At 39.1% G+C, this 17,507-nt stretch overlaps 1 protein-coding gene across 2 annotated transcripts in view; it reads right to left on the bottom strand.

Moving 5' to 3' along the window:
* The window catches only part of dnah5 (dynein, axonemal, heavy chain 5), a 167,262-nt gene that overhangs the window by 30,917 nt on the left and 118,838 nt on the right, over positions 1 to 17,507 (bottom strand). For both annotated transcript variants that reach the window (XM_079895299.1, XM_079895300.1), the window contains 7 exons: positions 16,608 to 16,811; positions 15,579 to 15,758; positions 14,641 to 14,778; positions 6,203 to 6,338; positions 4,615 to 4,931; positions 3,906 to 4,061; positions 2,399 to 2,581 (listed from right to left, as the gene is read on the bottom strand). In XM_079895299.1, the coding sequence (XP_079751425.1) occupies positions 2,399 to 2,581; positions 3,906 to 4,061; positions 4,615 to 4,931; positions 6,203 to 6,338; positions 14,641 to 14,778; positions 15,579 to 15,758; positions 16,608 to 16,811 (1,314 nt within the window). The remainder of the gene's footprint in view (positions 1 to 2,398; positions 2,582 to 3,905; positions 4,062 to 4,614; positions 4,932 to 6,202; positions 6,339 to 14,640; positions 14,779 to 15,578; positions 15,759 to 16,607; positions 16,812 to 17,507) is intronic.

Genomic DNA, 17,507 nt, shown 5'->3' with positions numbered 1-17,507 from the left:
AATAAAAGTTGTTTTTTCGCCGAAGCACATTTGCGTTCGGTGTGGAAGCACTCATTACACAAACAGCTGATCAAAAAATAAAACCATTGCGCGAATTATTCGTGCGTCAAAATCGTGTCCAGTGTGAAAGGACCTTTAGACTGGGGAACATCACCACAGTTCTGGTCGGAGTCAAGAACATTCAGCGGAAGTCCATGTTGGTGGAGGAAGTCACCAGGGTTGAGCAGGAGCGCTTCCACATTAAGGCAGTGTCCCTAGGTTGACAAGATGCCTGGACCCGATGTGTCGCAACGGTGAATAAGCGCATTATCTGGGCAGACATCTGGAGAGCTTCACAAGCCAGAATCAGCTTTCATATAAGGGCAATATACGATACCCTCCGTACCCTTTTTAACCTCTCCCAGTGGTTTGGGGACGAGGTCGGCCGTTCCCTGTGTGGTAACATTAAGGAAAGCCTTCAGCACATCCTCTCTGGATGCAAGGTTGCGCTGACACAGAGATGATATAGGTGGCGTCATGACCAAGTCCTGGATAGGGGTAGGGTAGCAGAAAATGAATTGTCTGAGACGCCAAATTTTCACTGTCATCTTTTGTCAGACCAGGTGACATCTACCGGGTACTGAAAATTCACAAGAAAGAAATACCTTCCTCAAACCCAGGGGGAGTGGCAAATGTTTGTGAACCTCAAAAAAGCAGCTGGTCTTCCCAAAAGCGATAACAATAACCATTCTCCAGCCAGACATCTTCATGTGGTCAGCAGAGGATAAGAGAGTCATCATCTTTGCTTACCATCTCATGAGAAGAAAATATTACAGCAGCCCATGAAAGGAAACAAATAAAAAAGTGTATTCCGAGCTGGCAACGGAGTGCCAGGAGGCAGGATGGAATGCCAAGGTTTACCCTGTGGAGGTTGGATGCCGGGCTTTCTCAGCAGAGCAATGGTGCAACTACTCCGTGAGTCGGGCAATGGTGGGGGTAAACCTGCGCAAGTAGTGAAGGAGCTTGAAGAGGAGGCTGAGAAAGCCAGCTATTGGCTGTGGCTCCCGGAGGAAGGAGAGAGCAGCTGGGGGCTAGCGCCCCATAAAGGCAGCGGCAGGGGGTGGCAGGGAGAGTCCCTGATATGCCACTGCCCCCCCCAGATTTGCTATATAGTTACATATCGCCATATAGCACAATACATACCGTTTAACGTGATTGTACTCTATGCATCCGGGTAAAGTTGGATATACTTAGGGTGTACTCACACTAGGCACGGTTGCCTTGTACCGTGCCCTGGCACAATTGTCCCCCCTCCCCACTCCCCGTTGGTTTGCACTCACATTGTACTTAACATTCCGGCCAGAGCATACAGAGCATACCCTAACTTTTTGAAGAAAACAGGAAGAAAATTGTTTTCACTAATAGACTATTATATTAGATAGAGTAGAATATATAATAGATTATGCCACACCGCTATGTATAGTACATGCGTACTATGCCTGAGCCCAACTGAACCACACTCCCAACTCAATCACCCACCTCTTCCATGCGGACCAGGGAGGGTTAAACGAACCGCGCACGAGCACAGTACTGAGCGGTCACACTAGTCAAACGAAGCAGACTTTGGGGGTCAAACATGCTCAGGCGCAGTTCAGATAGCCTAGTATGACTACACCCTTAAAGTAGTAATACATTTGACTTCTATAATAAAACCAATTTCTGAAGAATGAATCAATGTTTTGCATGGAATGATTTTTGCAGTGCTGAAGAAGAAACGACAGAGATTTGTGAGATAAAGCCCTTGAGTCTCTATGTTGAGCATTAATGGTCTTTCAGAGTACAGAGATTCACAATTCACGCTCTTTGTCCAGTGACCCTAAAAATGACAGAAGTGCTCTCTCCCTCTTGCTTGCTCTTTCATAGAAACAACTCTGGGATGCTAATGTTTAGTTGTTGTTGTTGTTTTTTTCCTCTAAGGGACCTTCATGAGGAACACCAGGCTGAATAAATTGCATCTTTGAATGCACCACCAGAAGGTTTGAATAGCCTTTCCTAATACATAACTTAAAACTTAACATTGCATGCTTATCTAAAATTACAGTACAATTAACATACAAATGTGAGGAAAAAAACAAACAGTAAATTTATCTTACAAAAAACAGTGAATTACAATGATGACTTAAACAGGAAGCAGAAGCCATTGCCCTCTGGTCACTTTGACTGAACAAATGTTCAAGTGGTGAGTAGTATTTTGGCAAAGGGCCACTTACATGCCTTTCAGCAAGGACTAATGGGTGAACGTTACATCCCTAATTAATATTCATAAGCCAAGCTATAAAAGTATAATAGTGCCCCCAACACACATTTCAGATCATTCCCACTCCTGTTTTTTGCACATATGAGTTCAAAGGGCCCATACCTGTTTCTCGGTAAGAATAACTCTGCCCAGTAGCTGATCTTCCAGGCCCCTCATAGTAACGGTGAAGTCGATAATGGATGTCCGTGCGCTGATCTCAGGAGTGTATACTGGATTGGGCAGTTTGGTGGTCACATATAGACGGAAACCCTTCATTACATCCACTTCTTTATCACCTACTTTCACCTGATGGCATGAATGAGTCACAGATCAGAATTAAAACTCCAAATGAAGAGCTGCTCTGACAAAAAAAAAAAAAAAAAAAAAAAAAAGAACCATCAGGAGAGTAAAAACACACTATCTCAACCCTCCAGGATCGAGACACCCCTACAGTAGAGGATGACAGAGCCCCAAATCTCAAGATGCTTCTAAAGAATAACAAACATTTGAACATCAGAAGATCCTTAGAGAGAAGTTAGAGACAGCTAATAATAGCTGTGTTAATGACCTTCCTAACATAAAATGTGTTGGTGAAGTTGTTTAAAATAATATGCCAATTATCTCAACGGGGAGTAACTAATTTTATTTCAGTGCCAATTAGTGGAAATAGACTGCACGGTTGTGATGTGATTATGCAGTGGTTTGACAATGATAAAGCGACGTCTCTCATTCGGTCTCTGCTATAAAAAAAAAGAAAAAAAAAGAAAGAAGTGTGATCAGGTGTTTGCACCTTTGTATTTATAGAGCTGATTAGTTAAACTTGTCAGAGCTCTCACTGCTGCTTGCTATTTCCACTTCTTTTTTGAATGTGTGAAGCAGCTGCTGTGTGTGATGAAGCAACGTCACATTTTTCAAACGACTGGATTTTTGATAATGAGATCAAGGAAAGATGCCCGAAAGATCATGACTGTCACTCACAATCGTGTCCCACACTAACACTAAACAGCTTGAGCAGCTGATGTCATCACCTCAACTAGGAGCTGAAACAGCACAGAGATAGCACATATATTTTTTAGGTTCTTAATTATGAACTATTCTTTCAGAGTACTTGCTATGTCCTGCTTTGTCTATGATTTTGTACGTTTTAGATTTCTTTCCGAAAACGTATAATAAAAGACAGGATGTTAAACACAATTCCAATTTGTTTTCTGTATATTTAGTTATGTAAAATTGAGGAGCAGGGGTTCTGCACAAATGTAGAGAATTGTCTCATTAGGCAAACCAATCTCGCTCATTTCCTAGCAAAAATGTAATGAAAAATATGGCAACATGTCTTTATTTTAAATCACTGGAACTGCTGAGAACAATGATGTTCCCTTTAATGACAATTTCCCCATTTACTCCCAAACATACACTATATTTGTTTATATATGAGAACTTTTGATAGTAAAATACAGGATAAAATACATACAAATAAGCATTATGTTTTTGGCACGATCTATGAATAGGGTACAAAATGAAACCTGAAACACTTTAAAATAAGTCAATGAAAAATGTGCATAACCTTCAGAAAATGTTGATTGTGAGCCTCAAAACTCCTCTTTTGCTTATTGAGCTCATCTAACAATACCTTATATGTGGACCCAGTTTTGATGAAGTTCTTCTCCAGGACATTGTCCAGAGCAGGGTCCAATTCCTCCCCAACATCCTCTATCAGTAGGGGACGCCCTAGAGACAAACTGTCCTCTAGGTGGTTTCTGAAGTACTTGTGATTCAGTGAGGTGATCTGTGAAAACAGCAGGACCTCTTTACTGACCCAGCTCAAGTTCTGTTACTGGGAAAAATTATTACCAGAGGAGGAGGTGATTTGTTATGAGGTGATACCATTGAAAAATGTGTCTGACCTCTTAAAAAGAACTCATGCATCAATGCAAGCTTTGCATATTCAATTAGATTTCAACATGATTCACAAGAATATGAATGTTGAACTTTTAAATCAGCAGATGTTTAATGTATCAAGCTATTGAACATTTACTTGTAATAGCAACACTAAAAAAGTATTAAAAACAGCAGCTTCTTAGTAATTTCAGTAATAAGATACTTGATCCATTGACCAGCATAACTGTCTGTGTAGCATGTTATGTATTGTTTTTATCAATATATGCTACTGTTTGAAAAATGTATTTAAATGTAATAAAGTTTTTATTAGTAACTGTAATACCTAACTACTTTTTTTTGACATACAGTATGTATGCAACAAATTAAATAATGAACACTGAACCCCACTGTGCAAAATCATGTTGCTATTAATGTACAAGTCATTCATTCTGAGTGGTCACCTGAAGCTCATTCTTGGATTCTTTGTTCTTGATCCAGATCTTTCCCTGGGTCTGGGGGTCAACCAGCAGGGGAAATCTTGCAGCTTTTGTAACAATAATCCCATTTTGGATGGACAGGTCATCATTGGGCAGCCCCTGTAAGTTCCATTCACTTACTGTGGGAGCATCAATCAACATCTCAGTGAGATTCAGATTGGTCCTAAAAGGTATTCGGCGGGACTTCATTTCTCTCTGCCAATCAGTGATAAGAAGGTTGCGGAACTCCTGGTTAAAAGGCCCAGAGTAGGACAGAAAGGCTGTAGCCAGCAGCACATCACCTGAGCATGGGAAATGTAAACTTTAATAATAATAATAATAATAATAATAATAATAATAATAACAAATGTAATTAGTTTTTGACCTTTTCTGAAGTAAATATGAGTGGTATTTCAGTTACAAAAATCTTGCACTAAGAATTCTACAGGTTATCAGTGGTTGCCAGGTCACTGATACATGGCTTTAGTGCATTGCAATGCAATTGTTAAGGTCATCTGGGTAGTTACTAGGGTGTTGCTATGGTTGTTAATTACTGGCCCAAGTCAAAGTAGTCAACCTCTCTTTAATACTCTAAACCTTTTATATGGCTTGGGTTCCTTCATCAATGTAAGTCAAAGGTATGACTACACCCGTTTTATCATTTTCTATAGGCAAAAATTGTCCCAACAGTAGTAATTGTAATAACACACTAGCATGAGGACACTTTAGGAAGTTCTAGGTGGTTGCTACGGCAATGCTAGGTGGCTGCTTACCACCCCAAGTCAAGTCAAGTCAAGTCACCTTCACAATATAGATTTTTTTCAAAGCAGCTTTACAGTGATAACAGAAAATTAAAGTAACAAAGATTGTTTTGGCCTTACCGCAGCTCTAGATAAAAGTTATTGTCCAGCTAAAGTTAGTTTTGATTGATTCACTTCCGTTGCAAAGATCATTAGTTAATAACTTAGGGGCCACTAACACGACACCGTTCTAACAGAAAGTCAAAAGAGCCCAACTCCAAGTCTCTATTATATTCTGGTTCCTTGATATGGCTCAGGTCACTATGGTGTATGAAACATTTTTGCCTGTTCTACCATCCTAGGTGGAAATTGTATGTTCATTCAGTTAAAAAATAGCAAGAAGTTCCATGATTTGAGATTTGAGGTAACTTTTTTCATTCATAGCACAAATGGTAAAGATCGAGTTATACTGTACACAAAGTTTATTAATTAAGTTTGTTTTGTTTAAATACATAATTTGAGCTACAATAATAGTGATGCTTGTCTTAACAAACATAAACTCTCAACTGTATTGTATCAAACTGATACAATGTCTTGGCTTTGCAGTTTCTATTCAAAATAATTATTTTAATATATGAACATTCATTCTTAAAGTTTCTGTAAAATTAAATTTTTGGTAAATAGACATATCTGGGACTAGACATATCTGGGACTGAAAGCTGATCACTTACAAAGAAGTCAACCCAATGATGTTAGGCTAAAAAACCCTAAGAGGCTAAAAGGAAGGGCTGAAAATTCTGGAAAAACCCTGAAGGTTTTATGTAAAAACCCACCAACTAGTCTTTTGGTCTGAGCAGCAAACTCTTTACTAAGCTGTGTCCAGCGCTCCTTCTCTCCTCCCAGCCCACTGATCAGGCTAGAGGCAGTTTGCATCTTGTGTCGACAGCGTTCTGCATCCTCTAGTAAAGTCTGAGAGAGAGAGAGAGAGAGAGAGAGAGAGAAAAAAAAAAAGATTAATTCTGTCACTGTGCAGGCGTGTGCTTCTTCACATTTATTGACTCTTATCAAGAGTGAGAGTGTCAGTTCAATTGAGTGTCATTTAATGTGATTAACAAAATTCATGTTGCCTTATTTAATAGACAGATGGGGTTTCTCAGGACACGTATTTAAAGGGTTAGTTCACCCAAAAATGAAAATTCTGTCAGTAATTACTCACCCTCATGTTGTTCCAACCCCGTAAGCCCTTCGTTCATCTTCGGAACACAAATTAAGATATTTTTTATGAAATCTGAGTGCTGGATCACTCCTCCACAGGCTTATGGACACTATAACTTGCTGGCCCAGAAAATGTATTAAAGACATTGTTAATATAGTCCAAGTGACTCCAGTAGCTCAATCTTAAGTTTATAAAGCGATGAGTAGTCGTAAACCACGTATCACACACATGACCAGCGTCGCCCAATAGTGAGCCTACGTGGTGACGTGCAACACAGACGCGCTACGCTATTACACTACGTGAAAAGACTCGAGGCCCAGAGAGAAGGAAATGAAAAGTGGAATAAAGTCACTATTTTTGTTTGTTTTTGTGCACAAAAAGTATTCTCGTCGCTTTATAAACTTAAGATTGAGCCACTGGAGTCACTTGGACTATATTAACAATGTCTTTAATACATTTTCTGGGCCAGCAAGTTATAGTGCCCATAAGCCTGTGGAGGAGTGATCCAGCTCTCAGATCTCATCAAAAATATCTTAATTTGTGTTCTGAAGATGAACGAAAGTCTTACGGGGTTGGAACAACATGAGGGTGAGTAATTACTGACAGAATTTTCATTTTTGGGTGAACTAACCCTTTAACCCTCAGGGGTCTGAGATCACGCCGGCGTGATCTGCTCGATTTTTTTCCTTATGAGTTGATTGAGACCCGAAATTCTCTTTTGACTTTGATTTTACAAAACAAGTTTCATACATCAATCGATTCTGTTAAATGTGTATTATTTTTGTGTATACTCACAATAAAAACAAAGTGTTGTGCTTTTTGCCAAATAAAGAAAAATAAACACGAAGCAAGTTCTGCCTTCTCTCTGTCCGTGTAGTCCATTCTGAAACGCGTCCGAAAATGAACTGTAGCTTAGCGAATACTCCGTCAAACAGGCATTCAGACACACAGGCATGAAGCTTGAATTATCTTCTTTTTAATGAAGTAATTTATATAAAAAACAAATATTCTCATCTTGTGAAATCTGTATTAAAAGAGAGCGATTCCAGTCGACCTCATTAGAGCTAATTCAAATGTAATGTGACTCCGCCCACGGAGAGCGCGTGCTATTCAAACGCAAATGGCTGAGGTAATCCACGCAATCCTGTGAACGCCCCTATCATCAGCACAAGAAAACCAAAACACCAGTTTATTCAGAACATTACTTGTTTACAACGCAGCGCTGTGAGGAATAATAACGAATACGAGGAATACGAGCTGAGGAATAATAGTAAGTTGTTCCTTCTCGGGTTTCTGTTTATGAATGAATGAAGGCATAGATGCGCGCTGTTTACCACAGCTGGCAAAAAACAATATTACGTGACAGTTGACTTTCAAACATTCACAGATACCTCAAAACAGAAAGTACAAATCCTTTCTTTAAAACGAATTTCGTTTTGTATCAATTGTATCTTAATTTTAATAATTTTTTCATTAACAAATTTCCTGGAAGTAAATATAGGCTAGCAATCACAACATAAGGTCTGAACTGGAGATCATCATGAACCCGTAGCCTACTCGCCTCACATGTCTAAAAAATGTGAAATATATTTACATTTACAGCTGGTTCTAAACAAAACCATCCAAAACAAAAAAACTATGTAGCCTAATAAATGCGCGTTTCTCCGGTGCGTTCACTAGCCTACTGAGAAGATCGCGAGTCAATAGCCTATCGTATTTTTTTTTTAATTTTTTAATTTATTTATTTATTGCACAAGTCATACATAAATTCATTCATTCATTCATTCATTCATTATTACATGCATGAACGAATAAAAGAATAGAAAAAAAGGAACATGGAGAAGAAAATCTTATGATACCTGTCGCTTATTTGTGCACATCAGAAAAAATAAATAAAAAACAGCTACTTTATAAATGGATCAACCCCAATCCTCACCCCAAACACCAAATATTTTCAGTAATACCTATCTTTACACTTAATTATCATCATTTTAAGCGTGTGTAAGCGTATTTCTTGAAAACAACGTTACAGTCAGGTGAAATATGAAAGACAACATTTTGTTTAGTAGATTTGGGTACAGTTTTTACTGTAGAATATACTGCCTCGTCAAATAAGCTTTTGTTTAGCAATTTCTATATATAAAATAGCCTACTATTTTTGTCAAAAATAAAGTCATCAACTAAGATGTTAGCTGTTCCAATGTTGGCTATATTCAATGTATGGTTTTATGTGAACGATAAAGCAAGACTATTTTCACATAATTTTGAAGAAAAAACTATAGGCGATGATATCCTTTAGTCAAAAGTCTTATTGCCACATATTTAGTATGTGTTTTGTGGCCTTATTTCTGCAACTTTCATTTTTATTTTTTCCAATAACCACGCATAAACATTATTCTCTTAAAAATTCAAACATATACATGCATGTTGATCAGATATTTTGGTAGCCCTGTTTGTGCTATATAGAGTGAATTTACACCTTTGCCATTAACATGTTTATAAATAACTGAAAAAAGCACAAATGTCAGAGCATGTCAGAACACCTCCAGGGCCCAGAAAACAGCTCAGACTCCAGAGGGTTAAGTGATATTAGATAGTGTCAGTTAGTACAGAGATTGTATGCATGGTATTACAAAAAAAAAAAAAAAAAAAAAAAAAAAAAAAACCGAAAAAAAACCTTAATTTTTTTTTTAAAACCTTGAAAACCTTAAATCAATTTTCATTTGCATAAAATTGTATCAAAATGTTATTGCATCTATTATTTTTAAAGGTATACATGTGAATTAAACGTGGCACAATGGCCTTCATCATCACTGTATACTAATGCCTATCTAGTACAAGGGTTTCATCAATATGCTGATTGAGGACTGTTGGGACACTCCAGGCACAGGATGGTTCTGTCGGGAGAGACAGAGCCGTTTGCACCCCAATGACACGTCTGTACCATTTGTTTCACAGGACTAGGGGTGTCCCCGACTATGGGTTTTCATAGTCGTATCAGAATCGTCAAGTCTTGCCTATAGTCGACTAATAGTCGAATCATGTGTATGGGGGTGGGGCTTTAACATTTCAAAGCCGCGATGTACAGAAAATCACACAAAATAAAATGTATAAAAACATTTTGGATCAATAAAACTAAGAAATAACATAAATAACTCCAGAAAGGCCACACTGCAGACAGGATTTGCATTTCACATGCAAATCAAATTAAATCGGCTAAATTACCTGTGCGAGCAGGCTCTAAGTACAGCACAACATCGATGCACCGAAAAAATAAACAATCAATTTACTAAATTAAATTAGAACAGAATATACCTTTCTAATAAATAAAAATGCAAAATGAAATAAATCAGAATCAAGTCACAAGATGAGCAAATGAGTGCAAATTGCCTAAAGTGCAGGGGAACATATATTCAAAACACAAGCCACAAATAGTTAGATTAGATAACCCTGACAGATCAATAAATAAAATAAAATTAAAGAAATTATTAAAATAACGATAGAAGACAGATTTTTCAACTTTGTCTTTTTAACTGCAGAAACAACAATAAATGCTAAACTGGAGTGACAGTCTTTTTAGCTAAAAATGTTCCAAAAAATCAAAATTAGAACCGGCTGAAAAGTTTCAAATCCAGAGAGAACAAATCCAGTCTTTCACTCTGTCTGTGTGTCTGTTGGAGTCTTTTGTGCGCGCGGATAAAATACATTTAACGACTTAATCCCCTAAAATAGATTAAATTAAATTAAATTAAAATATCAAATTATGTAAAGAAAACGCTTTACTATAGGAGGAACGCATTGCGTTCATATTCTGGGTTCATCTGCTTATCTGCACATAGTATGGTTTCTTAATAAAGTGTGTACTGTGCACATGCATTAAGCCACGTTAAAGTGCATTTTAAGCGTTTTAAAAGCTTTTTTCACGTTAAGCATTTTAGAATGTCCCGTGGAAAACCAACTTGTTAACGTTGGCCGGCAGAAGTGCGATCATGGTTTTCCTGATGCTAAATCCAGCCTTGGAGAATATCCTTTCTGATGGTGTACATTCACACTTTTTTTCATTCTTCATGGTTTTTCATTCATTTTTTTACATTCACAGATTTTCTTATCCCAGACATTGTTAAAGATTTAAATACTTGCCGCCAAGACGCTCCTCTGTCGGTCACGGATTGAAAGTAAAACTTAAATCTGTCACGGCCACGGGGTGTTTGGATTTATTCACGCACGTTAAAAAATATTTATTAAAAGCTTCTTTCTTTGCACATTTTTATATACAGCATTATCATAATAGGCTGAATATTAACGTATTGACAGAAAACCGGTAGTTAAACATGCATAGTGGAGAATATGTTAATGTTCTTCTCCCCCTCTGGATCTCCACCCATTTGCCTCATCTTTTGGTTTCCTGTCGGTTGGTTTGGTGTTGGTATTCCACTCATGTTTAACAATGCTTTGCTCAGGGTATAAGAAGGAAAGGTAACTGTTGATCTAGGAGAAAGGCCATAACCCTGCCACTCCCACACATCGGTGCGTAACCTCATACCACAAGAAAGGCTTTTGCGGCCTCTTTTGCACGACAGTGCATTATTTGTTACAACTAAGTTTCTATACAGCATGTTGTTCCATTCTATTGTCTGTATATTTAAACATGTAACTTGACGATATGACCATTACAGGTAAAAGGAAGTTATTGGTAGACAAAGTGGAAATGGGATACAAGACTGTCCAGACTCATACCTGCATCAAAAGATAACATCTAGGTAACTAATGTAACTCCCGTTCCCTGAAGGTGACTGACGAATTGGGATCTCGCCAGCGAGCCCAATCACCTTTCGAGTGTAAATGGCACCGCAAGCGAGACACTGAGCAGGTCCGCCCACTTACTAGCTACTTGTAGCCAGTACACGGGAGGACACAGACTTTACTCGGAGATTGTAAAACCTTACAAACGTGTTAGGTGTCACCCAGCCCACAGCTTTACACGTCTGCTAGCAAGGCACCGTACACCAATACCCAGGGAGAGATAACACTCCAACACCCCAAGGGGGCACATCGGGTTTTGAGCTTAATACGCCAAGACTATGGCATCAACAATCCAGTGGGCCAACCTCTACTTGGGGACAATCTTTCACTTCTGCTGGCCTCCATAACAGACAAAAAGCTGGTATGAGGTCCTGAAGCTCTGCATGCGGTCCACGTACAAGCGCAAATTGCAAACAGGACAGAGCAGATCTAGGGCTGGGTCTGCCTCCTCCAGAGGCAGCGTTTGCAGGTTCACCATCTGATCCCGGAAGGAGGTGGTGGGAACCCTGGGCACATATCCAGGCCGAGGACTCAGGATTACGTGAGAGTTGGCTGGCCCGAATTTCTAGGCATGATTCATCAACCAAAAATGCCTGCAGGTGAACTGAATCGCATAGCTGAGTCTGATAGTCCAAATGAGCCAGCGAGATGGGCTGGTAAGTGCTAGTCAGACTTCCAGATGCCGAACAAGCAGGGTCAGAGGGACTACCGATCTACCCGCAGTGGGGCAGCGTGGGCACAGGGCCTGACCCGGAAGGCACATCATCCCGGAGTGGGGACAGAGTGTGCAGTGCAGCACCTACCTGACTCCATGTTTTGGCAGGGGTCGCATGAGAAGGTGAGAAACCACACACCACTGCCTGCTGGTGATAGAAGAGGGGAATGAGAGTGGTAAGGCATAGTGTCGCACACTGTCACTGACACCCTCTTGGGACCTGGAGATAGAGAAAACTGCTCTTTTACTGATAATTTGGGTACCACAACATAAATTTGAACCCAACAAAATATTCTCCACCCCGGAAACCCTTGGCAGCCCCACCATGAGAGTGGAGGAGGCGCCGGACCAGTTTCAGCAGAAAAAGGTGCCTTCCACGACTTTGTGGCCTCCTCATGCGCTGCCCCGAGATACAATCATCCAGCCTTGAGCTTTCGGGACACGGTGGAGGTTTTCCACTCGAGCCCGATGCTCTCAGTGGCCCGGAAAAGCAAGGCCGTCAGCTCTGGGTTAGACTCGGACAATGCTACTCTCCCTAGATGTTGATTGATCCAGCGCAGCTGAATCTTCATTCCATGAGGAGTCTAGCCCAGTGGTTCTCAACCTTTTTTACTCCCACCTCTCTCAATCAATACTGCAATATAAAAAAACACAGGGTGTGCACAGGGAAATGGTCGCTGCACAAAGTGCAAGACTTATTTAAAGCCTGCAGTGTGCACAATGTTCTTTTAATTTTAACTGCAATGAATGCAGAAGGAAAAGCACTTTTCAAAGTGACCACCGTTGACGCACTGTCACACCAACACTCTCTGAAGAGCTTCTTCCAGGTTTGTAGAATACTGCAAAGGTTGATTGAAGAGCTGCATCAAACTAAACACTCGGCTCGAAGCTAAAGCTAAAATGAGCGAGTGCTGCAAGTTTCCTTATATACCTGCTTCACGGGGAATGGTTTGCGATGCAAATCTCGCTCGCAATGTCCATTGGCTTGTTCTGTTTACACTCTAAGGTGATTGGGCTCTCAGACAAGATCCCAATTCATCAGTCACCGGATGTAAAGTTGAACTTGACTGACTGATAACTATGGGTCTTACATGACAAGAGCACATGCCCTTCTTCATTTTAATTCCTAGGATACAGATGGTCACTTCTTTATATGTGGAAATGAGTAAATTAAGAAAACTAATTAAAGTGTTTAAAGTCAATTCGTAAGTTATTCAATCATTGGTTTAAGTAAACATCTGTTCTCTTAGGTATGATCAGGCCTATCGTAAAATCAACCCCAAAGGATCAGTCAGTCGCAAGCTGTTAATCACACAATTATCAACTAAATTATGAAATGTTCGGAAGGCTTGTTATACATTGTGAATTGGAACATTGATGTTTGCTTCAAACCATTTATAAAGTTAGTATTCATTTTGTTGAGGCACACAGAGTACAAGCCTGAATGATTAATCTGCAAGATGGCTTTAGGTTTGTTTACAAAATTGCTCATTACATCCAAATTTTATGCAAAAATGCTAATGAGTGATTTGGTATTTACTTCAGGCACTAAATGACAGCTGATTCACCATTTTTCACAGAATAATTAGAAGGATAATTGGAAAAATCTGGATTGTGGTTCATTTTATTTGGGCTACAGCTGGAAAAAAAAGAAATATTCAACAAATATTTTGTCAGTGATTTATTTGGGATTTAATTTTTTGGGGATTTAATTTTGCTGATCAAACCCAATCAAAACCCCTATTTTTAGATTATTTGTCATGATGATGAAGTAGCTTTAGGTGTGTTCACGCCATGCCTTAATTACCGTAATCCCAAGATCTAAACTGGGAAATTTCTGAGAGCTCCAACTTGTAATAATAATAATAATAATTCATTACATTTAAATAGCGCTTTTTCTCGGCACTCAAAGTGATTTAAATAGAAGGGGGGAATCTCCTCAACCACCACCAGTGTGCAGCATCCACCTGAATGATGTGACGGCAGCCATATTGTGCCAGAACACTGACCACACACACCAGCTTATTGGTGGAGAGGAGACATAGTGATGTAGCCAATCAGTATATATGGGGATGATTAGGAGGCAAATTTGGCCAGGATGCCAGGGTTACACGCCTACTCTTTTGAATGATTTTTAATGACCACAGAGAGTCAGGACCTTGGTTTAACATCTCATCCGAAGGACCACGTGGCCACTGTACCACCTGACTGCTTCATATTGGCCTTGATATTGATGCCATAAAAACGTATAATTCAGAGTCTAAGGATGTGAATAGCTTCAATAATAACGTCACGTGTTGTCATCTCTCAATTACGATAATAACAACATGCCGTGAACGCAGCATTTGACCCTAAGCCAGAGGTGTCCAATCCTGCTCCTGGAGAGTGAATGTCCTGCAGAGGTTAGTGCCAACCTGCCTCAACACACCGGTCTGGAAGTTTCTAGTAATCCCGAAGACCTTGATACGTTTATTCAGGTGTGTGCGGCCAATCTCTGCAAGACACCACTGCCCTAATCTATCTAACACAGTGATTACCTGTTTCTCCATCATGGCCTTCTCATATTCAGCCTGAACTACATCCAGCTCTGCTTGCTTAGCATCCAGTTCTGCCTGGGCTGTCTGGAGGTCCACATTAGCTATGGTCAGCCTGTTCTCCTGCACTGCCAGATTAGCCTATAGAGAAAGAGAGAGTCGTAAATGATCCAGCTCCTGGAAACCACAAGTTAATAGGAAACAAGAAATAATTTTCCACTGAACAAAACCCCCCTTTTTTTTCTCAGTTGCACACAGCATTTGTGTTTGAAATTGTCACACTTTGGAGTCCTAAGTCTTTTAGTGTTTTCCCCCACATTTAATAGCCTCAGGATGTTGCTCTTGCATCCAAATCAGTTTATGAATCCAAAATGCATCTACACGTTAAAATACATTCATTTTTGTACCGTATAAAGTAAGGATTGAACTTTGAACCTGTTTTTCTTTTATAAATTTCAGTATGCATCAAGAAAAAACCTTTAAAACATGATGATCATTGAATTAGGGATTCTGTGTACCTGTGCATCTGAAAAGTTTGGCATTAAGTTGATTTTTAAAAGTTACTTGCTATTACTAGTCTGAAGAAGTTAAGTATTTGAGGAGTGGGGGGTTGCTCCTGAATATAAGAAGAATATAATTCAGTCTGTTTTCTTAGAAAAAAAGAAAGAAATACATGCACATATCTGCAAAAGGTGGTCAAGTTGTACTAGGAGTATACTATTTAAGATAACAAACATGAAACTAACAGCAACTAAAATCTACAAGTGTGCATCTGAGGCTTCAAGCAACCAATTGAAATTAAACTATTATATCAAAAGATGATACAATAATAAATTATGATCAAAAGAATGTAAAGAATAATCAAATAATAATAGCAATTCATAAACTAAACCATAGTTTTGACAGTTTAAATGATGGCCTGTTAGTAAAGAAACCCTCACCTTCAAAGGAAGCACTTCTTTATTAATAGAAAAGAAGGCAGCCATTGCTTTGGTCCATGAGCAAAGACCTGCAACATTGCCGCACACCCTTTTGGCTGATTCTATGTTAAAGTCCACCATGTCAAAGTACGGAGAGAGGAGTTCCACCACCTCCTCATTGATGGTGTCTTTGGGGAATTGCTGGAGTACAAAACAAAAGCTGGAGTAAAACAATACTGGTGTACAGATAATGTCACATATTTGAAACTCTTGAAAATGACTATATTATTTTATATTTGTTGCTCAGGCTCCTGTAAAGTTGTGAGAAGATAGAGATCATGCATGGAACCTTCTCTTAAAAGCAAACAGACAGTCTTTAAAATATGTTCTAAGACATATCAGTATAATGTATGCATATAATATATTGAACTGATTAGCTGTCAACGCTGGACTTGTTTGTGCCAGTATTTTAACTTGTTTGTGCCAGAGTTTTACCCAAGGGATTTTCTGTCGACTAAAAACCTAATTAGTCGATCCATCTGTTGGCTTTTGAAATTAGGTTTAATGCCAAAAATCATACTGGTAGAACTCCTACAGTGGTTACAACTACATATAGCTCCTGTTTTGTAGCTATATATTTATATTTATATATTTGACACTGCATATGTTTGCCGCCCACACATGCATATCAACAACGTAGTGTTCAGAAACTTGGCCCATTCTATTACAGTGGATTAATAAAAACAGAAATAGGTTTGATTAGTCACTAGAATACATGATTACTTTTTCAATGGCACAGATTGCTTTGTTGTCACAATATTATTTTAAGCTTTTTAATGGGCTGTTATGGAATAAATAAGCCGTTAATACTATATTACATAGAATTCATAGCAGAGAAAAGGCTTGTTTAATTGTGTGGGTGACAGAGAATGGGAAATAGTCATTAAAAATAAAATACCCATTTTTTAGTACAAGAAACTTCGACTACGGGTATATATCATATCACCTAAGGAGAAAAAAATATCTGGTATTAAGACTTATATACTGTACCTGTAGACTGCCCAGGAAGTTCCCAGCTGTCATGAGTTTTAGTGACTCTTGCCAGGAGGGCATGGTGCAGTTTTTCTCAGGATCAATTTTCACCATGTTCACTCTCCTCTGGAAGAGTAACAACACACAGTCCATAATACGCATGATGAGGTGGGGCGGTCTGCCCAGTGTTCGCACCGTAGCAATGTCTGATGGCTTTATGGTCTGTTTACAGATAAACAGGGAGAGAAATACAGAAAGAGGTAGAGAGAAAGTGAATTAGACATCTTGTTAACATTCTGACACATGAACTAGTATGCAGCAGCTCTGTGCATAACTTATTAATCCGAGTGGCAGCTGTTATGGCTCATGGTTGACAAAGTTTAGTGCACAACAGTTTAATGAGCAATACTTGATGGATGTATCTTCATGAATAAGTAGAAAGATCATTTGAACCAGTGGGAAGGAGGGGGATGGAGCAGGAAAGTGTATGTTATAGGGTCGATAGCTGAGGATGGGTTATACAGTAAATGGTAATATAAAGGGTTAAGGAGAGTGTCAGTGGGTGAGGAAGCACATAGAAAGGGAAGTGGTAAAGAGATGTGAGATCAAACACTGAAAGGGAGAAATAAGGATGGGAGAACACAGATGACAGATGTGAAAGGACAGAAGTGAAAGATATAAAGGAGAAACAGCTGAGAGTTGTTTAAAGGATCATGACACACTAAAACAGAGATTTTAAAATGATGCATGGTTTGCAATTTTATGAAAAACAATGATGGCATGTTTTAGCTTGAATATGGGGGGGGGGGGGGTAATTTGGCATATTTACAACTGATAATGGACACAATGACATGATGGCTCAAGTCAATGATGAATAGTCAGAATGGACAGAAAGCTAAACAATGCATTTATTGTCCC

The sequence above is a fragment of the Squalius cephalus genome, assembly GCF_949319135.1.
Source record: "Squalius cephalus genome assembly, chromosome: 15".
NCBI classification, from domain to species: Eukaryota; Metazoa; Chordata; class Actinopteri; order Cypriniformes; family Leuciscidae; genus Squalius; species Squalius cephalus.
This window is presented reverse-complemented; position numbering and strand designations above follow the sequence as displayed.